General features: G+C 39.7%; 1 protein-coding gene across 2 annotated transcripts in view; it reads left to right on the top strand.

The window, feature by feature from the left end:
* Positions 1–22,946, top strand: part of tiam1a (TIAM Rac1 associated GEF 1a) — an 82,889-nt gene that overhangs the window by 52,559 nt on the left and 7,384 nt on the right. For both annotated transcript variants that reach the window (XM_041801931.1, XM_041801932.1), the window contains exons 16-24: positions 2,138–2,350; positions 4,572–4,705; positions 19,930–20,154; positions 20,488–20,556; positions 20,672–20,797; positions 20,931–21,039; positions 21,184–21,363; positions 21,470–21,588; positions 21,690–21,798. In XM_041801931.1, the coding sequence (XP_041657865.1) occupies positions 2,138–2,350; positions 4,572–4,705; positions 19,930–20,154; positions 20,488–20,556; positions 20,672–20,797; positions 20,931–21,039; positions 21,184–21,363; positions 21,470–21,588; positions 21,690–21,798 (1,284 nt within the window). The remainder of the gene's footprint in view (positions 1–2,137; positions 2,351–4,571; positions 4,706–19,929; positions 20,155–20,487; positions 20,557–20,671; positions 20,798–20,930; positions 21,040–21,183; positions 21,364–21,469; positions 21,589–21,689; positions 21,799–22,946) is intronic.

The following is a 22,946-nucleotide window of genomic DNA, read 5'->3' on the forward strand; positions in this document are numbered from 1 at the left end:
GGTTTTCAGATGCATTAGCCTAGAATTGACAATACATCTTAAAAACAAAAGAACAATTTCCCTGTTTGAATATGAGTCAGAAACTTCCAAGGTTATGAAAAAATATGTGACAGCTGAGTACATATTTCTTAAGTTGACATTGCACACCTGTTCCAAGAAGCACCTGAAACCCACATGACTTCTTAACAGTGCATAGTTTTGTGACTGCATTGCATCATCTGCAAAGAAAACAAAGCTAAATCTCTTTTGTTTGAGAGAGAAGCCCAGTGGCTTAGGAAAGAGAAGAGAGGAGATAAGGAGAAAAATAAAATGCATACCATGTCAAAGGAGCACAGGGAGCACTGATGAGGTCTCTATAAATCTATGGATCAACTGTAAAAGGCAATCAGCTTAAAAATAGAGTCCACTGAGGGGTCATACACAGTAAAGATGGGCCCCCAACTTCACTTTGTCTACGTGATTTGAGCCAATATCTATGAAATAGAGAAATAAAAATGGGGAAACATCACAAATCAAAAAAGACTTAATCTAATGTCTTTTTTACTACATTTGATTGTCTCATGAATACCAACTTCAGTCTTAAAATGAAGCATAATGTGAATACCTTATAGCAAAACTACATTATATAGAAGCTATGACATTTCTGTTTTATCCTCCCAGAGAGCACAGGAGAAAAAATGGCATTCCTTTGTCTTCATCCTACCGCTTTATGAAAATCAGAGCATCAGCCTTTCATCGGTCTCTATCTTTAAACAGAGCCAGAGACACATAATGGGTTTGAGAAACACACGGCTGCTCCGTAGATAAAACACTAATGTATAGAAAATAACATGCCCCACTGTCTTGCCCCCGGGTCACACCAAGGTTACTCGAGTGTGAGATTGTGTCCTCGGTGCTCTGGCAATCTAAAAGCTGCTAGCTTAGCAGCCAAAGGATACAGCCACACTGTCTCTTCAAGGAAGAAAAAAAAAGCACCCAGACAACACAATGCATCTTTGTGAACCTATATTTTGCTGAATCAGTGAATTAAGTATGTCATGCAAGACATTTGTTGGTCAATGTGCATGCAGGGATGAGCCCGCGTGTGCGTGTTTTCCTGAGCGTGAGGAGGATGAATGGGGACTGAAAGAGATCACGCTTCCATTTCCGCAGGGTGCACGCAGAAACCAGGCCAGCACTGGACAAGGAGCCCCAAAGGGTCTTTTTCTCCATCTCCTTTCTCTCTCCCTCACTGTAACTCCCCCTCCCCCTGCAGGAGCACACAGACACACATAGTAGAGCACATACACACACCAGTATATGGCCTGAGGGGTTTATCTCTCTCAGTCCAATAAAGACTCTGCTACAGCTGACATTTCACATCCCAGACAAGTAGGTCATAACTTAGGGCTAAATTTGTGCCATGTGTGGCTATATATGTAACTGTATGTGCCTATGCATCGGCCTGCAGCATCATAAAAGCAATATCCTACATTGTCTGCTGTTTCTATTTTAGTCTAGTACATAAAATCAAATGTGACTGTGCTAAAAGGACCAAAACCCTTTGTCTGAGTTCGTTCTGCAGCAAGAGGCAGGTGACTCTGCTGTCAGATGGCTCTAACAGCCGTCACAACCAATCAGGTTTATTGAATGAGCTTGTCTGCTAATTGGTTGGCTGATTGAGTGCTAATTCTCAATTAGCAGAGCCGGGCACAGGTGGTCGAGGGAGGGGCGAGAGAGAAAGCCTCAAACTGAAGCTGCGTTCAAATGAAGGCTGCACATCTATAGTAACACATATAATCTATATTATGATTCACTTTTAACCAGTCCAGTCATGTTAGATCAGTTTTCCCCTCATGCCAACAAGCACAGATGATCTATTTTTAATGTTTAGGACCACATTAGAGTCCCAACATGCCCTCTCAGCCACAAAGACAAGGAGTATAGCCGTAAAGTTTCATCTCTGTAGATCATTTGTCCACGTTAGGTTGAGATGATGGCTCACAGGAAAGCTGCTGTGTTCGATGGCTATCTGTTTTTTCAACTGTCAGATAACATTTCCTCTTTCTGTATGTTTCTTCTAAAAGGTTTAAGTTGCAGTTTTTCAGGCTTAACTTCTTCCTTCCATTTAAAGTTTATGTGTCTGATCCTCTTGCAGGTTTGAAAGCAGGGGATGAGATCCTGTTGTTGAACGGTAAACCTGCATCTGCTCTCCAAATGGAAGACATGAGGGCTGCCTTTGTGAACCAAGCATTGACCTTGAGCGTTAGCACCCTGCCCCAGCTGGACTCACGGTTGCTGTGCACCCTGCCTCCCCGGCGCTCAGATGGAGAACAGGACCCTACCACAGACATCTTTTCCCAGAGCCAAGGTAAAACATCCTGTTACACAAATAAAAACTTGCACAATGAGAAAATTTATGATTATTTGTTTTGTTCTGGTTTTGGTTCATTGTGATGAAGTTTAAAAGAATGATCTGTTCTGAGCTCTCTGTTCAATCACACAATAGGGTGATACTTACATGAAGAGCAGATGTTTAGTTTAATTCAGATCAGATTTTCTTAGATTTTATTGGAGCCCCTCTAAAACTTAAAAAGATACAATAATTTTTTGGGGGGGAAATGATTTGAAATTAAGTCCAAAATTTATGAGCAACCAAGATGAAAGGGGACATGTGCAAAAATAACTTTTTCAGACTTTTCCAACAAAAATATGTGACCCTTGTCTATCAACAATCCCCCCAAGCATTAGAAAAATCCATTCCCTCCCCCCTCTTTTTCTCCACCTTTCAGAAAATGAGTGCTGAAACACGTCGTTCTCGGATTTTCTCCTCATGATGTTATGTGGGGAGTTGGCACCGCCCCAGGTTTGGCTGGCCCTCCCTGCTCAGAAAAAAAGTTCCACCCTCTTTTTCTGATCCTCTGAGATGATCAGGAGAGCCACATCCATTAAGCCACATCCATTTCTGGAGAGGGGCAGAGTCAGGGGCGGAGACAGACAGCTCATTAACATTTAAAGACACAGACACAGACAGCTCGTTCTGAGCAGGGTTGAAACAGAGGGTTTTTTAGACATGCAAAAATCCAATACTAGAGTGTTTTTTCCCCAATACTGGGGTAAAATATGTCCCTTTTAAAACAATGGTGGATTGCCCTAGATTGTGGAAATATCTTTTTGTGTCCAGATGCTAGTGATAATTGATCATTCTGGGCTCAAATCATGTAAAAAAATTTCCTTTGTTGCTCAGTCTCAGTAAAAAGTATAATTTGATGTGGCTCTAAGCTTCAGGACTTGTGCAAGGAAAACCGCTTCATCTGGTATGATTTTCTAGATGCAGCAGACTATTTTCAACTTTATTATCCTTAAAATTCTTAGTTTTGGCTCTCAAAAATGTACAATTTTTAAACTTGAAAAGTTATAGTTTTATCTTGAAAATTTACAACTTCATTAACCTAAATTTTTATTTTTTAAATGGAAAATTTCAGTGTTACAGCGTGTTAGTGTGTGACAACTTCATACTGAAGAAACTCAGTGGCGGGTGTCAGGATTTCTGTTTTAGGGAGGCATCACAGATGACCAAAACAGGAGTTTTTTAAACATTTTCAGCCCATAAGAAGTTTTACAAAGAGAGAGAGTGAACAACACAGACAACAGCCCCAAATATTTCCCGTTGTGCTTGAATACAATGTAAATATACTTCTATGTTGAATTTCAGGAGGAAAACATATCATTATATCATTTAAAGTTACTCCTCCTAAAATGTTGAAATCTGGACAATTAAATGTGAAGTAGAAGACCTCTCTCAGTTTTGCATAGGCAAGATAAAGAAATCTTTAATTTCTCCTTTAACTTTATCTTATGATTATTTTCTATTCCTTGTCTTATTCGTCATTGCACATCTTTATGAATCTCCTATGTGAGAATGTAATGTCGATAGAGCTCTTTTTAAGTAGGTTATTTTGTAATTATGCATGGATGCTGTCTGCTAAGCAACCTGCAGGCAGCCGCCAGCTCTCCTCTGACCTGCTCTCTCTATCCACGCAAGGGCACCATTTGTATTCCTTCTAAATTGGGGCTGTGCAGTGCACAGTCTGACATGCTGGCATTGTTTATACAGGGACTCAGAGCCATATGAATATTAATCTGAATCCTTGAGCAGCATGGAGCTGTCATTGTGTAGGATATGTTGTACTCAAAGGGTCATGCTGGGAGCAAAAACACTCGAGCAGACAGATGGAGGTTATCGATGATATCATACTTAAGAAAAGACAAGTGTTTAACCAAGTGGCCTTCAAAGCAACCATTTTTCTCCAAAACAGCTGGAAAAATGCTTAGTTTTTGTGTGCTGCCCTTTATATTAAGAAACATTAAGGTTTATGGTAAGGATGTAATTTTGTATAAATCATGAACGGAGAAGGAGAGCACCACACTCATGGCGGTCACAAGGCCTACCCAAAGGTGAATTTTCAGGATATGAATGTGCCGTGCATTAATCCAAAGAGATACCTAGATACACTTTTTTTTTCTTCTGACCATTAATGAAAGCAGTGTGATATGTTAACATTGCTTCATACTGTGTCCTTTGTCTGTAGAGGACATCCTGGATGAGGTGTCGGGGTTAACCGTGACTAGCCAAGATGAGAGTTTAGATGAAGGACCTCGTCTGACCCTGCAGAGCCCTGGAGGTCATCTGGAAGACAAAACCTTCATCGGGATTGGACAGAAGGTAGGAAATGGCATGCAAAGACACAACTTAAATATGTATAAAATGAGGCTAAGCATAACTAGTCATTGTACCTGCAACAGAGCAGGGGATTAACAGTGTTTCTACAGAGGATGGAGAATCCCATAGACACTGTGATACACCGTTACAAAGACCAGCAAATGTATCAGTGTTTGTGTGTGACCTGTGGATCTGTGCTGGTGATGAAGCTGCTGGTTAGCTACAGAGTTGTGCTGACGTTTTACAGGCTGCTTATTTGTGACAGAATACGAAAGGAAAAGATCAGTCATCAAACATTTTTCCCCAACACATTTCTGGGAGCGCTTGTATGTTTGCAGTAGTTTAAAATTCATCTGGCAGATCTGACGCTAGAAATGTCTTCATTCATGTCAGTTTTTTTCTTTTTCTTCGCGTGTATAAAGTGATAGTGTGAAAAGCTAGGAGATGTTCACAGGCTTTTTCTCATGAGATATTTGTGACCTTTACACAAAGGCTTCTCTGAGACAGAAAGATCTCCAGAGACATGAGACAGTGTAAATGGCCCAATGTGCATGCATAGCCATTACAATTAGAGAAGCATGTTAGTGGATTTATACAGATATCCAATATGCTATTATTTACAGCGGAGTTTTAACTGACAGCAATACATTAGAGTTCAGATATGAAACTTAAATAACACATTTGAAACTTTTAAGGAATGAGGTTGAACAAAGAAAAAGATTTCAGCTGCTAGGTCTGTTGGTTCTGCCTTAAACTGTACATTCATACATATGGCCAGTATTTACAACAATTATAGGCCAGTGTTTACAGCTGATATATTGGTGCTAAATATTAGAGGTGTAAATGTCACACAATTCCATTCAAATTCAGTATTCAACTCAAACAGACTCCTAATTCACAAAATCTCCCTATTTTTTTATAAAAAGGTTATTGTTTCAGGATGGTGCACACTAAAGAGCTGTTGTAATTCTGATTTGACATAAAAAAAACACAAACAAAAGTGTTCAAAATAATGCTAGGTTTGTAGCATCAAGATTGTGGTCTTACATAAATCTTTTTTTTTTTTTCCCAGCACCTCTAAGACATATCATACCAATATTATTCTATGTACTTTAATATGGAGTTGCCCCCCTTTTGCAGCTATAACAGTCTCCAATTTCCTTAGAAGGCTTTCCACAAGCTTTTGGAGTGTTTCTGTGGGAATTTGTGCCCATTCCTTCTATAGAGCATTTATCAGGTCAGGTGCTGATGTTAGACAAGAAGGCCTGGATCGCAATATCCGTTCCAGTTTAGCCCAAATGTGCTTTATGAGGTAGAGGTATGGGCCAGTCAGGTCAAGTCCTTCCACGCCAAACTCATCAAACCATGTCTTTATAGCCCATGCTTTGTGTACTGGGGCATAGATGTGTTGGAATAGAAAAGGGCCTTCCCCAAACTTTTGGCACAAAGTTGGAAGCTTAGCAGTTTCCAATATGTTTAGGTATGCTGAAGCATTAAGATTGGCCTTCACTGGAGATAAGGGGCCTAGCCCAAACCCTGAAAAACAGCCACATACCATTTTCCCTCTTCCAACAAACTTTACAGTTTACACAATGCAGTCAGGCAGGTAATTTTCTCCCTGCATTTGTCAAACCCAGGCTTGCCCATCTGACTGCTAAACAGTGAATCATGATTCGTCACTCCACAGAACATGTTTCCACTGCTCCACAGTCCAGTGTGGCTTTCATGAAGCTACTCAGCCATGGAAACCCATTTCATGAAGCTCCTGCAGCACAGTTTTTATGCTTACATTAATGCTAGTAGAAGTTTAGAACTCTTCAGCTATAGAATTGGCAGAGTTGGCAATCTTTACTCATCGTTAGCGGTCCTTGACCCCACTCTTTGACTTTACGTGGTATTCCTCTTCATGGCTGAGTTGCTGTTGTTCCTAAATGCTTCCACTTTCTAATAATATCTCTTACAGTCGAATATAGAATATCGAGCAGGGATTAAATTTCTCAAACTGTCTCAATGAACAGATGGCATCCATCAAAGTAGTCACTGAGCTCTTCAGAGCGACCCATTTGTATCACGAATGTTTTCATGGAAACTGCATGGCTAGGTGCTTGATTTTACACACATGTTGCAACAGGTCTGATTGAAACACCTGAGTTCAATAATTGACAGGTGTGGCCAAATACATTTGTCTGTATAGTGCATTTCACTTTAAAGTTGCTTTTTAAGTAAGTAAAAGTCCAACTGGATTAATATTTCATGCTCAGTGTAGCTATTTGAGGCAAAGCTTGCACACGGTGATCTGAATCACGTTAAATCAGCAAATTTAAAGGTCAGTTTTTAAATGAACAGGTGTTTGTGTTCTGTTTTGATGACCACAGAAAGGTGAGTGAAAGCATGAGCTAACAGCATCACTTTCTCATTAAGATTACGTCAGCTCTAATCAGGGTCGGCACTGTGATTGCTGGGACACGCCGTGTGCCAAATGGTCTCTCTTGGATACGGTTGTCGCTTCCATTACCATGGTGATGTGTGACAACCAGTAACCACCGGAAACTTTTTTTTTGTATCGCTCTGCCGATGGCAGAGACGTGAACAAAGGGTGCAGACAGAGAGAAGGCACAGTGCTGTGTTTTCTCCTGGATATGTGTCAGTGAGCTTCAGTCTGGAGGGAGAACTAATGGGTGAGGTCAGAGCTGACTCCAGTCTAGACGCCGTCGTCCAGTTGGGCGGTGGCATTTCTGTGACTCCGATGTGCCATTGTCAGAGGAGAGTAAAGTGTGAGGGGATGAGAGACAGAGCAACTGATAGTGTTTCAAGGATGGATAGATGGAGAGGAAAGAGAGGCCTGCTTAAGTCTCATTTGGTAATCTTCATGTGGGGAAGACATCGGGCATTTCTAAATTTGTTAAACTTTACAAAGCCGTTTGAGTCTCTGGACAGTCCCTCATTAAGGTTTAAAGGACTCCGCTAAATAAAGCTCAGTTTGCAGAAGATATCCTCTCAGATCTGTTCAAATAAACTACAAAGCACAGCCTGCACTCTTTACGTAACACAGTTGCTGAGTCATTTTAATGTCTTGAAGCTCGTTCAATGTCACTAATAGTTGAGCTGTAAAGTAGAAGGTAGTTATGCAGTTTCTTTGGAGGAACAATAACAAATGCCTGCTTTTTGTGTGTAACTTGATGCTCTGGTGCTTAGTCTATTTTCCCTTTGTTGTCTGTTGGAAACAAAAGCTTAGCACAAAAATCATTTGTGTTGTTCATGTTCAGATTTTAGTGTACATGTTGCCAACACCCTCTCAAACAAGCCTGACAGGGAAGGGCACTCATGGCAGGCCTTTGAGACCAGAGATTGGCTTCATGCAGTCTGTTCCGGATTGTCTGGGCAGAGAGAATTCGGCCATATTGTCCTGCAAATCTGTAGAAGACAGCTTATGGTTCCTAAGTGCTGACAGGGTGAGGAAACTGTCTTCTTGGGATGCCCGCTTTGCAGCCTGTCTCTGACATCCCCTGTTCTATGGAACTTGGCCTTAAGCTTGGAGATGGCCTATTGCATGGGCCCTATCCAGATCAGGCACCTGATTGGCAGTACCTGGGGGTAACAGAAGCTCAAAACAAGAGTCAGTAGCAACAGCAGAATAAGATTATCAGCTCTACTGCTCATCCCACAAATGCATGTTCCTTATAAACATGGCATCATTTAAAGGGAAATAAACAGGCTTTCCATCAGTATAAGATGTAGTGCCAACAAGTATTGATACAACAACAAAATAATGTACCAAACAAATGTCCTGACTAATTTTAGAGAGAAAGCCAAACCCAGTTCATCCAAACTCTAAATAGTATAAACAAAGCTTGTCTCTTACCTCTTACTCAGTTTTAGTATGTAATACTTTCCCTGCTTGTCCTTGTTCGCCTCTCTCCTTGTTTTTGCTCATACAGCTGATTTATTATCATATTTAGTCCCCATGATTGAAAGCAACAACATGACCCTGTCCTGTCTTAGACACGAAGGCTCAAGTGTTCTTTCATGTTTCTTGGTCTCCACAAAGGCTGCTCTTTTAAAGCTCTCTCTTTCCTCCTGTCCTTCCCGTTTCCTTTTCATTTCCTGTCCTTCTTTACCCTTTCCACCCTCCTCCCCCTCCTCCCCACTTACCCCCCATTGTTCATTTCCATAAACATGAGGCATCTCTTGGCTCTCCTGCCGGCTGTGAACCCTGACCTCAGCCTCAAGCACTTGGACTCTCCCTCTGTCAACAAAGGCGATTCAAAGTTTTCACAGAATCACATTGAACCCTTAAAATCCTGCCATTTCTCTCTGCTTTCAGATTTTTATGACCACTCTTTAGTTTATTTTCATTATTGTTTTGTTTCTCCCAGCTCTCCTCTTTGGATGGGCTCTGAAGTGCTGTGGATTGCGTCTTGCCTCATTTCTGTTTTGCCCGCAGTCACATGTTGGCAAGACCGAGGGAAAAAACGAGGCAAAGTGGGACATTTTTAATTATCCTCACTTTCTAATTACTCGATTCTCCACAGTGTTTCACATCATTTAGCAGAGATAAATGAGTGTCTGGCTAGCCGCAGGAAACAGGGAGGTTCATTATTGTAGACAAAGCATGGAGCCACCTCCTCACTGTGATAACCAGAGAATAAAACGGCGATTTCCTTTGATAACAGCGATAATAGAGATAACGGCGACTGTCACTGTTCTCCAAGGTGTAGTCTGCCTCTCTGACAAGTCTTGTTTATAATTGACAAACCTCTATCAGTTTGTCTTAGGGGCATATGAAATGGAAAATACATAATTCAGTGCTTAAGGGGAGGGGAGACGGTTTTCATCAAGGTTTGTTTTGATTGAATCTTCATGGTGCAATTCTGGTTAAATGGCTCCCTGCATGCAGTTCTTTTGTTTAATGTAGTAACTGGAAAAAAAACAAAACACATTTTATGTGTCATGTTGCATTTATGGAATACAGGAAAACACTGGCATGAACAACTCTACCTGAGTTTAAATGATACCATCTGCATTTTTAATGGTCAATGAAACAAACAGACGCTTTAATAAAACACTACAACTCTTTGGTCATATTGTGACCCAAAGCTGCTGCGAGGGAAACAGAACAGCAGAGGTCAACTCAAATTCACAAATCAGCAAATAATTCTCTTTTTCAAGACCTTTAAGTCGGTGATACCGTCTAAGTTTTACATAAACAAAGCAAAACTTTGCCAATGGTGCTAGCATCCTTTCCAACAGTTTAGAGCTGACAAGTATCAAACTTTGGGTTCTAATGTTACATATATTTATTCATACTCATTTCTAAACTCCTTTCACCTCTTTGCTGGCCAATATTCCCACTTTATGGACACTTTTAGCCCATTTTTGCCTCTTTTAACTCATTTTTGACTATTTTCACCCTGTTATGCCAAGTCAAATCATCATCTTATGATTCTTTTAACCCCTTTTTGCCACTTCTAATCCATTTTTATCAATTTTAACTTCTAACTCTCTTAAAGCCATTTTCAACCCATCTTCTCCATTTATAACACGTTTTCACCACCTGTTTTCCTCTTTTTACTCAATTTTTTGACACATTTTACCCATTTTTGCGCCCTTTTAACCCCTTTTTACCACTTTTCTGCCCATGAAAGCTACATTTAAACCATATTTGCCACTTAAAACCCCTTTTCAGTAATTTTCCTTGCCATTTTTGCCAATTTATAATCCCTTTTTTGCCATTTTCTAGAAGTTTTTAACAACTTTCACCCTTTTTTCCTATTTGAACCCATTTATGGACACTTTTTAATCTATTTTTAACATGTTTTTGGCCCATATTTGCCCCATTTACTCTCTTTTGCCACTTTCAACCTCTTTTCATGGGTTTTCCTGGCCATTTCTGCTTGTTTTATAACTATTTTTCCCACTTCTTACCAATTTTCATCAATTTCATGCATCTTTAACCCATTTATTGTCACTTTAACAGGTTTTCACCACTTTTTGACTCATTATAACCACAACACTACACTACAGCTCTTTGGTTATATTGTAATAAAGTTGTGGACGGATTTTGATGAAATTTTCAGGAAATGGCAGAAATGGCATAAGGAAGAACTGATTAGATTTTGGGACTGATCCGGATCACTGTCTGGATCCAGGAATTTTTTTTAAGGATTCTGCACTATTGGGAGATAGGGCAAATGGTGGAGGTCTCCGTTGACGAGTCGGAGCGTAACAGAGAAAGACAGCAAATTGTAACGAGGATACTCACAATGCTGGGAGAAATAGAGGAATATACATCCTCTGCCATGACTTCCAGTCGTCCGGTGAGACCATGGGTGCATCTGTTGGCACACAAAGCGAAGCCAATGCTTTGCCTCACCGTGTTTCCATCCCACCGGGGAGGGAGTAATCGGCGAATGCCGTGTTGGGGGGCACATGGGGACGGATCCAGGAATTTTTTGAAGGGTTCTTCACTATTGGGAGATAGGGCTAATGGCGGAGGTCTGCGCTCTCCGGGTGCTTTTCTAGTTGCCACTTTGAACAGATTTTCACCACTTTTTAACTCATTGTCACAACTTTTCACCATTTTAACCAGCCTCCTTCTGCCGTTGTAACCCATTTACCCTAAATTAGTTAATCATTTTTCCCTTAAAGTTGTCTCAATTTCTTCAACTTCATTTCTTGCATCCTGCATTTGTTCACATCGTGGCTTAGCTTTCCAGTCTGACATTATTTTCCAAAAAGCTTAGTTTAATGTCCCCATCCACACTGTTAAGATTACAAAAAAAGTAATTCTGTTTTAAGAAAAAATGTTGTAAATGTTATATTGTGGTTATATTGATTGTTTGTTGCTTTGATGAAAGTCATTATCAAGCTTCAGCTAAGTTAACACAGTGTCACAGCTTCATCATTAATAATGTGGAAAAAGAAGATTTCAGACCCCTTTCCCTCTGAAAGACTAACTTCTATTGCTAAAGACAATTGGAAAGACTTTGTTGAGCTCTGGGAACCTTATATGAATACCGCAGGCTTAGGAAGAAGGAATTGTTAGAGGATAGAGAAGTATATCTTTTATTTCTGCATCATCTGAAATCAATGCCAGCTGGGCGTCAGCCTGTGTTGGCAAACAGCTGTTTTGTTGTATTTTTCTTTGTTATGCTCTAACAGAGACATGCTGAATAGCATAATATGAAAAATACTATGTCAGGACTTGAGCTGTACTATGTCAGTAAATTGTACATTTAAAGATTAATTTTTGGGCTTTATGCCTTTATGTAGATAGGAAAGTGGATAAGTCAGGAAACTGAGGGGACAGAGAGAGTGGCGGATGACTTGTGGAAAAGGAGCGACCAGCTGGACTTGAACCAAAGCCTTTTGCTTTGAGGACAGAATCTTTGGTACATGGTGCAGCTGGACATAACTAGACAATCAGGGCCCCTAGAATGTACATTTAGCTCTAAAACAGTCCTTTTATATATTTTTTCTCCCTCACTCTTTATCTGGCTTTCTCATTCTTTGCTGTTGTTTCACTGTCATCCACAAGGGGGAGCACCTTGTTGACTATGGTGGCCTGCAGAAAGACAATCATGACTGTGAACACGAACAATAGCAGTTTGATTGAACTAGATCAAGAATTACTACCAACACTGGCTGGAATATTTTAATATTAAACCAATTTTGGACTGTAATCTTTTGAATGTATAAAGTTCTGATGTTGCCAATATTTAGCATATTTTAAGCTACAAAACTAGATGTTTTTCTCTTTTTAGTGATGCTTGAAAGTGTTGGGGAAAAGAAAATGCTTTGCTCTTGCCTCTCACTTTAGCCTTGACTGCAGTCTTATAGCAAACAGCCTTAAAGTCTGAATGTTCATGCGTAGAATTGTGAAGACTCATGTCAAAATATAATCATCCTTTCACTCCAGATTAAATGATTAAAGTCTTTCGCTCTCCCTCTCTGTCATGGCGAATATCCCGTCAGTCCTCATTGGGATTTATGGATTTGCATGTTTCTGTGATTCCAGATGAAACTGAACTTTAAGACTCTCCCTCCCTCTCATTCCTCCTTTCTGTAATCACTGAAAATGACAAGTACATGCCTGCTCTCTCTGAGGAAACAATGGGGTCAAACCATGAGCACATACCACCAAAATACATCCATTTCCTGCTACATATGCTTATTTTCTCATGTCAGAATACATTTCACCTAGTGTGTATGTTTGTGTAAAGCTGTGTAATAAGATTCTGTGTGCCGAGTATGATGTGGAAGTGTGTAATCTGTGTTTATCCTGGGTCTTCTGTGCATGCTTTGAGCTGACGAGTGTGGGAACAGGTTTGTGCTTGCCTCCATGCTCCTCCCTCATACTGTACTTGTGTCTGTTTTGCACGGGGGTTTTTAGGTGTAGTAGATGGTGTTAAAGGGTAAAGGTCTGCCTCTGGGATTTCAAAATGCTTCTGTCGGACTGGCCGGAGAGAAAGGTATCCCCTTTGAGGGGCATCTCTGTTTATTTGCTGCTTATATTGTTAGGCTGTTTTTTTTTTTTTGCTTTGAGTTTAAGGATTGCATCAGTTGCTCTGTGTTGCAAAAATATGCTTATCTGACATAATTTTATGCAAACCATCAAAACCAAACTTGAAAATGACACCTTGTAAATATCTTCATAGTTTTGAAGGCAGCATTTGAAAGCAAACCCTCAACAATGAGATGAAAATCCCTTAACCCTCCCTTCATCTTCACTGATCCGTGTACGTTTTTGCCATGTCTCTGCTCTGCTTATCACTCAGAATTAAGGCATGGTCATGTTCTTTTGAATGTTGTGTAATCTTTGTTTCTCAGGAATGACAAGTGCACAGCAGGTGTGGTACAGAAACTGTCGCTGACTGGGCTGAAAACTGGAAACATGAATTTCAGGCTTTATGGATGCCATTGCTATGGTACAATGTGAACTTTAAGTCAGATGTGCATCCGATGTTGTTTGTAGGATTTATGCAACTTTAAGGAGGAGGTATTTTCTGAATCAGGGCATTTTTTTAATGTTTTATTGCACACTGATGTCCAGATTTTTGATCCCAGAATTCCTGATTACTGATGTACAATTGACGGCTTGTGGATTTAAGATAAGCAGGAGATAATATGCCATATTTCCCTTATGTTTAATAAGGCTGTTGTCCATCTCAAGTGTGGTGACATAAGTCTCTGAGAGCCTGTTATGGAAGAGAGAGAGTGAGAAAGCCAGATGCATGTTGTCTTCTCCTGTTGGAGTGTTTTGCTCTCGCCACCCACTACTTCCTCACCTCCTATTCTCTCCTCCCCTTCCCTCATTTCTCCCCTCTCTCATGAGGATGTTATGTTTGATCTGGTTATTTAATGCTGCTGCTCTAAAACACCTGGACTAAAGTGAGACAGGCATCAAGGACAGAGATAGAGAGCAGCAGGAGAAGAGAGATGACGGGGGAGCGTGCGGAGGCAGTCGATGGGATTTGGAGAGAGAGACAGATTGGATAGATGCTGTAGGACACAGTTATATGGGAGCGCTGTTTTTTTTGATGCAGTCTGCCCTGTTCAGTCTGTGTCATGACCTGTTTGTGCAGCTGGGACTGTAAAGATTTACCAGCAGCAGTTTTACTTTTGAACACTTTGGCTGGAAATTTTCAGGATCTGTTCATCCTGCACAGATCTCCAGTAGCATCTTTTGGATGATAGAAACAGTTTCTTCAGAGTGGAACAGAGAAATGGAGACTAAAGAACAGACAGGAAACAGACAACTGACCTGTCGTTGAACCCTGTTGGACCTGCGAGCATGTCGTCGGCTTTCAGGAGGAACAGGAACTCCAAAAACTCCACCGAATCTATTTATGATATGCTACAGCTGGTGAGCATTTGTGTGTGTGGGTTGTGTGATCGATCGTGCTGTGGAAATGATTCTGCAGAGGTCAGTGATCATGTGATGGCAGTGCCAAGGTTAGAGGCAGATCCATTAAATCTGTGCAAGATTTATGTGATCGCACTCAAAAACTCAAGACTTTTTATATGTTAATCAAATAGACGAAACATTGTTGTGTTGTGTTGTGAAACTTGTTGTTGTATTACAAATCCAGCAGTTTCCATAAATGTTATAAAGTGCAGTTGTTAACATTTGGCTGCAACATTGATTGTCTTAACTGTTGATATCCATGTTTAAGTACTATTTCATCTGTAAGTTTAAGGTTCAAAAGGTTGGCAAAATCTCATCCTTTCACTTCTTCATCAGCAGTGGTGAAAAACATATCATTCAGCCATCTCTCCCCAACCTGTCCCTCCATCTCCTGTCATCCATCTCTGTCAATGCTCCATCTGTCTCCAACCCCTCTGACTGCCCAAGGGTGCACCCTCTCATACAAGCGGCCGCATTGTCAATACTCTGCTGCTTTGTGCATAGATATACACTGGCATGAATGTAGTATGCATTATTAATTGCGTGCACATAGATCCTCCATGTTTAGAGAGTTTGTCCCAACAAAATGACAACTATGAGTTGAAATAACACATTTCATTCATGCAGATACTTGCACAGCTCCTCTGCTGCACATTTCATTTTCTTCATATGTTGTTCAGATTTTATTTTGTTGTTATTTTTTGGTGGAGGTGGGGTTTTTTTGTATTTAAGTTCTCTTTTGGTCAGAGTATTTCTGTTTTATGACTTTTTATTTTTTATTTCTTTGTATATTGATTTTGCACTAAAACACAAGGTTAAGTTGGTTGTGTGTTTTATCATACAAATGATTAAAAAAAAACAGATTCTAAATCATTTAAGTCAATCATACTTTTGTATATAAACAGTTGTTGCATTAAAGGTCACACATTATGCCATATACACCTTTTCAGGCTTTTCTAACATATATATGTGCCCCTGGTTTGTCCACAGTCCCCCCAAGAATCAGAAAAATCCATTCTGTCAGAAAATGTGTGCTGAACCGAGCTGTTCTCAGATTTTCTCCTCATGATGTCACATGGGGAGTTAGCACCGCCCCCAGGTTTGGTTGTCCCACCCCGCTTGGAAAAAAGTTCCGCCCTCCTCTCCTGATCCTCTGAGAGGAGGATCAGGAGAGCCATATCTTCCAAACCACATCCATTTCCTGCGAGGGGCGGAGTCAGGCAGCTCATTAAAATTTAAAGCCACAGGCACAGTAACAGCTCCTTCTGAGCAGGGCTGAAACAGAGGGTTTTTTACAGAAATGAACTTCACAGGCATGTTTTGGGACCTCTGAGACCAAAATAAACTTGCCTTAAAAGGGTAAAATATGTGACCTGCAACTGTTATTAGCCAAGGTCCATGATTAGTGCTAGAGATGTGAATCTTTAAATCTCCAATGATATAATTAGATTCGGGTTCTGAGGCACACAATTCAGTTCAGAATTTGTTTTCAGTTCAGAACAATTCCTGATTCCAACTACACTCTCTATCCATAATAAAGAGGGGATTTTTTTCATTTTTTCATTGCACCAGTCTGTTGTGCATAAGGGGCTGTTATTATTATATTTTATTTGTTATTATTTGACATTAAAAAGCTAAATAAAATGTGGTCAAGATAATGCTTTCATAGCATGTTTTGTAGAATTTTAAATCAGCTAACTACAATAATAATACTAAAGAAAGCAATAACATGCTTAACCTGCAAAATAAATATGAGTAAGTCACGTAGGCTTAGACAGGAAACGTTTTTATTTTGTCTAAAACTCGTCAGTAGAAACATGGTCATGAATTTAAAGCCTTTGCTGGTGATGATGCTGTAGGAGAGCAGGTGTTATGTTTCAAAAAGTGACCATGTTAACTGGTGGCCTTAGAGCTGCAAATAATGATATGAATTGTTGCATTGAAGGGAGTGATCATTCTTATGTCATTCTCTTTTTGATTAAGAAAAACATAAAAATTGACAAAAGTAGGATTTATTGTTAACTTTTCTAAAAATGTGTCACATTGTATGATGTGTATGGTGTAACATCTCTACAGGAATAAAGGTTTTAAACTGTTATTTTGACACACATTTTAGTTTAAAAAAGATATTCCAGCTTCTTTGATTTGAAAATTGCAGCAGGCCATGTTGTGATTTTATCTAAACTTCAGTTAATTGCCCAGCCCTAGTCTGTACCGTATTTTGTTCTCAGTGTGTCACTCTTATTGATTAATCCCATGCTTTATTGTCCTTTTCAGTTAAGCCATTGTCACTTTTTCTTGTGGCCACAGAGATGTAAAATCAGTCCATCGCTGCTCCCTAATGTCACATTTCACTTAAAAACCTCAGACAGCTCAGTGGACAAGCCAAAGGTCATCTGTAGCTCGTGTTAGTTTCTAACACAAGCTACAGGAGAGTTTCTTCTCCCTGTTTAAGCACGTCATAATCTTTAATCTACCCAATGTTCCTATTTTCTTTCAAAATAAAAGCAGGTCTGCATCCAAATGGGAAGCCATTTACCCTTAGCTTTAGACAGATGAGAATCCAAAGTTAAACAATTTTAAATGCAAAATAGTGGAACTTCAAGATACATCAAAAGGGGAGATTGACTGTGATTAAATCTGAGATTATATATGTTGATGTTGATATTAATCTCTGTAAATGTGATGACTAGACTAGATAGTGTTTTGATTTTTGATAACAGATTCTTTTTTTTGCTTGCATGATGTGCCTCAGAGCTATTGTGTTGTTTTTTTCTCTACTTAGGACAGGAGTTTATCTTTACCCAAATTTCATTATCAGCACAGGTGTCAAATCATGTGTGTCTGTGTACCTAGCAGCGTTGTCAAACTCGTTTGGAAACCACAATGGAAAATTGTGTTTGTCATCGCCGCAGTCCAACAGGAGACGAACCATGAAATCTGCAAAGACAAGCCGTGTCCCCATCTGACCAGCTGCCTGCAAATCAGATCAGATAACAACTGATAAAACACCTCAACCCATCGCAGACAGATGAGAGATGGATGTGCAATGTACATTTTAACAGTACACCTGAATGCTTTGGTTTCCACCTGATTGAATTTGAAGTGCTGTTACCACCAATCTGAATAATGTCTGAAAAAATAAGATTGTGTTTGTGGCATGTTTTCATGGATACACATTTTGGCCTCTATCCTCCTGTTACAAAGAAGTAACTGCAGTGACTCGCTGTGTTGAGTTATGCTACTCTGCAGGCATGCCATCATACTTTTTTCTTTCTTTTCATCTCCATAAGAAACCAAAAGTCTGGTAATTTTCCTGTCTTTTTAAGTCATTGCTTTTCATTTTCCAAGCTTTACTGTTTTTTAAGCCATTTATTGTTTAGTTTAAGATGATTGCAAAGTTTAGTAGAAGTAGGCGTGCATTATTTGTCCTGCCTGCTTAAGTTACATTAAATGGAGTATCAGTCCCTTACATTAATGCTCTGTGTGTGGGCTGAGCTCATTCATTCTGTTTCTTGTCTTTTTAAACCACCAGTTCTCGCTGAGTGGAGTCAGTGAAAGGGTATAAATGCATAACTCTTTCTCTCCCTCCATCTCTCACTACCTCACAGTCTTTGCTGCAGCCTGCCAGGACTTGACTGGCAAAGGAAAACATGGAAGTGTTTGATCTGAATCCAGGAATAGTGGAATTTCTGATCATAACAAGTCAAATATTGGTTTGCATTTGCAGACATAGAAAGAGATTATTGATTGTTTTGGCATTGTGGAAACCAGCATTGCGGTGTCACTCGGAAAACATTTCAGATTTGCAGTATTACATCCCACCTCTTACTTATGATGACCTATTTGAGCCGCTTCTCTCCATTCTTCTTTTTCTGGTGCCCACTAACTGCTGCACTCTCCTGCAGAGCCCTGGGACTATGAAAGAAACAGTGAAATGTGGAGGCAACCTCCTGATCCTTACTTTTCAATCTTACCTGTGTGGGTTTGATTCTTTACAAAATCATGCTCATTAAAGATGATTCATCTGAGCATTTATGAGAAGTTATTGACCCTCATCCACCAAGCGATTTCAGTTTGAATGAGTCTGTTTAGCCAGAAAGGGAGCTTTTAAACATTAGAGCTGACAGGTCTACTCATGCTTGGTATTTTTGATTCATGTGATGTTGGAGGGTGTTGTTATGGCAGGTTTCCAAAGAATGTACTGTATGTTTAATTGAGTGTACATTTTACCTGTTTGTTGCATGAACCTATAACAACATTACTGGGGGTGGAAAAGGCCTTTTCAGTCTTGTCTTTTTTAGACAGACATGGGTATAAATTTAGTGATGATGAAAAGGCATTTAAGGCCTAACAATTGCAGTTGCCATATTAGAAATGCTCTCCTCACATTACTTTTAAAGGGGAAAAGGTGGGTCTAAGGTGGTTCTTACTGTAAGTCTCCTGGCAAACAGTAACAACACATCTGTCAGTCTACTCAGCTATCCTCCTCATCCTGCAAGCTTTTAACTTTCAGATTTAATAAATCAAAGTGGATGAGTTTTGAAAAAGTTCACCCCAGAATTAACAGAAATGAGCCATTGATACCAAATTAGTTTATTTGTCCTGGGAGTAAACAAGTTTGTCCTGCTGTAAAAATTAGTATTTTAGGGGGCCTTACTGGTTATTTCTGTGGGCCATATGAACAGTTCCTATAAAAACTATTCACCCCCTTGGATTTTTTACCCTTTTATTGAGTTTATAAATCAATCATGGTCAATATAATTTATCTGCAAAAAAATTCACCTCCTTTAAAGTCACTGACCTATTTCAATAGAGGTCCAGCCAATTGGTGCTAGTAGTCTCACAACTAGTGAGATGGGGATCCCTGAGTGCAGCAAATGTGCCTCAAGTGATTATTGTATGAAGACACCTGTGTCTGGAAGGTCTAGTCACTTGTTAATCAGTATTCCTCGTTACCATTACACCATTAGGACAAAAGAACGATGCATGCAACTCAAAAAGGTCTAAAAAAGTATGTCAGTCTGGGTTGTAATAGTTTCCTTGGCTTTTGCAGCCAGCCACAAGTAGACACTTCACTGGTTACACTGGTTTTTGCGCTTCTGCAATCGCAGCAGAGGAAGTTTTTTTTTGGTTTTATTTCTCTTTTGAAGACATGGTGCAGTTTGATAGTGCTCCATTTTTATTTCTTCGTTATCTTAGCTGTACCTCTTAAGAACAAGCGCTTTGAGGAAATATGACAAAAGCAGCAATTATGAAACTGACTGACTTAAAAAGAATGCAATAACTAATTTGTTTTTCTTTGTCTCTTTGTCTGCAGAGCACAGAGCAGGTCACTGCTTTCTGCCGCAGTCTCCATGACATGAATTCCCTGGACTGCCCCATATCATCCTCCTCATCGTCATCTTCATCATCCCTTTCTCCGAGTCCTGTGTCAGCTCTACCACCCACAGTATCAACCGCCACTCAGAGACAGCTCTCCCACGCAGACAAGCTCCGCAAAGTCATCAATGAGCTGGTGGAGACGGAGAAGACTTATGTCAAGGTCAGTGTGAGCTCTTCGTAGGTGCTTTTAAATTGTTTCGGACCCTGCAAGAATCGGTAACTAGTGAGTCATCTATCCATATCTTTATCTGTGGAGCGAAAATGGACACTTTTGCTTAAGAATATACTAAACTCATGTTGTTAGCGGTGAGACAGTTGAGCTGATTCTTAAGTCATCTGAGTTATGTTTATACTTGTGGAAGCGGATTTGTTTTTGTTGTTTGAAACCCTTAGTAATAACTTCACATTAAACAGCTAGACACCCATGCAGGTCCTCACTCATTCCTCATCATTTGATCGGCAGTTGACATTTCATTGTTCCTGTTTTTTTCAGGACTTAAGGTACTTAATAGATTGCTACCTGACACCTTTGCAGAAAGAGAGCTTCCTTACTCAGGATGAGGTACTTTCCACCTGATTTCCATCAAACTATACATAAATTATTGTTGAGATACTAAACATAACAATCATTAGAGTTGGCAGCAGTGTCAGGATAATGCTTTGTGTGTTTTTTACAGCTGGATGTTTTGTTTGGTAATCTCGGAGAGATGGTGGAGTTCCAGGTGGAGTTTCTACGGACCCTAGAAGATGGGATCAAGCTGGTGTCGGATCTGGAGTGTCTGGAAAGAGTGGAGCAGTTTAAGGTGAGGAACTGTTGATCTCTAGAGCCAAACAAAAACAAAAGCTGGTGTTCAAATTTTACTCTAACAAGGTCAAAAACAGTTAAGACTGCTGATTTCCACTGTGAGAACTTGACATGCTTGTTCATTTCCACAGAAAGTGCTCTTCTCTTTGGGCGGGTCATTCCTGTATTACGCTGATCGCTTCAAGATCTACAGCGCCTTCTGTGCTAGCCACACCAAAGTCCCAAAGGTGCTGGCTAAAGGTAAAAACATTACTCTCTCGATTATCATAAGTTTGTTCTGTACCATTTCTGGCAAGAAATAGCTGGAGGCATAGCATACTACAGGAAGTAAGTTGTTCAATGAATGCATGAGATAATAAGGATTTTGTATATTTCTCCCTACAGCGAAGACTGACCCAGATTTCAAAGCTTTCCTGGCCGTGAGAAACCCCCGACAGCAACATTCCTCCACTCTGGAGTCGTACTTGATCAAACCTATTCAGAGGGTCCTGAAGTACCCCCTGCTGCTGAGGGAGCTTTACTCCCTCACTGATCCGGACAGTGAGGAACACTACCACCTGGATGGTAAGCTAGCCTCTTTTTTTATGTAATGTCATTTATACCCTAAACCTATGGTGCTGTCGATAATGTGACTAGTAAACAAGAAAATAACTTTTTCTTCTGATTGCAGTTGCAATGAAGGCAATGAACAAAGTTGCGAGTCACATCAATGAAATGCAGAAACTTCATGAGGAGTACGGAGGCGTTTTTGACCAGCTCATCAATGAACAGACTTCTGTTAAAAAAGAAGTGAGTGTGATGATACACATTTTATAAATCCATCCTGAATCAAATAAAATTTCCAGTCGCCGTATTTTTACTTGGTGTGTTATTATTTCTCTTTCTCTCAGGTGGCCGATCTTTCCATGGGAGACCTTTTGCTCCATTCAACTGTAATGTGGATCAATCCTCCAGCATCTTTGGTTAAAAGCAAAAAAGACCCTGATCTGGCTGCTTTTGGTGAGGAGAAAAGTGGAATTTGGATTACATTACAGCCCAGATAATGAAATTCTGTTTGTAGGATTTTTATGTCAGTATTATCTGTATTCTGTTTAACTCAATTCAGCTCACAAAAGTTTATTAGTCCCAAGGGGGCACAAGGGTAAGGAACTTAAGGAACTTAGAGCAGCAGTGTTAGAAAAAGCAAAGAGCAGAAACAATAGTCAGAAGACAGCACAATGGGCAAAGTCTATCAAAACATCATCATTGAGAATTTATAGAATATATGTGCAAGAATAAAGATTTATTTTTTATATGTATATAGTATACATATAAAGTATGTCTTTGTACAAATTATAAACAGTATGGAAGGATGTTTTAAAAATATAAGGCTCAGAGATTGGCCAATAATGTTGTTAAATTTGTGAACTGAGCAGTACAATTGGGATAAGAATGATCATAGTGTAACTAAGAACAAGATGACAAAAGGAAATAAACAAACTTATAAACAGAAGTATATGAAATGGACCAATACTGAGTAAACATGTGGTTATAGTGCAGTAGGACCCAAATAGGACAGCAATAAATATATATCTGACACTGGGCCAAAACCTTGTATCTCCATTTTTGTGTAATTTTATTTCTTTCATAAATGAGTGCTATTTGTAACCCTTTGCAACTGCCAGAGAGTTCTAACACATTTTAAAGCAATAAAAAGTGTCAAAAAGATGCTGAATATGTCCATACATCGTTAAATCATCTGAAAGATACAACACTTTTTCATTCTCTGAAAAGAAGGGTTTTTGAGATACAAGGTTTCTGCCTGACACCAGCAATTTAAACTGTGAAATGAAATGGACCAACACTGAGTAAACAAAGTTGCTATAATAAAGTGCAACAGGACTAAAATCACACACTATAAAAACTTTCTTGGTCCTTATTGAAAGGTAATTATCTGAACTAGAATTAGAGGTTAGATTCTATGCGCAAGTCCAAGACCGGCTCATTACACTGAGAGTGGGACTGTGGGACTACTCAAAAAAAATGTCTGTTTTTGATGTAATGAGGGAGAAAAGCTGTTAAAAAGTGGAACTGCCAGCCTGCTCCACTCAGTGAGCACTTAGTGAAATGGTGCAGTGAGAGACAAGAAAGGAAAAGAGACTATGGGA

This window comes from Cheilinus undulatus, linkage group 12, assembly GCF_018320785.1.
Source record: "Cheilinus undulatus linkage group 12, ASM1832078v1, whole genome shotgun sequence".
NCBI lineage: Eukaryota > Metazoa > Chordata > Actinopteri > Labriformes > Labridae > Cheilinus > Cheilinus undulatus.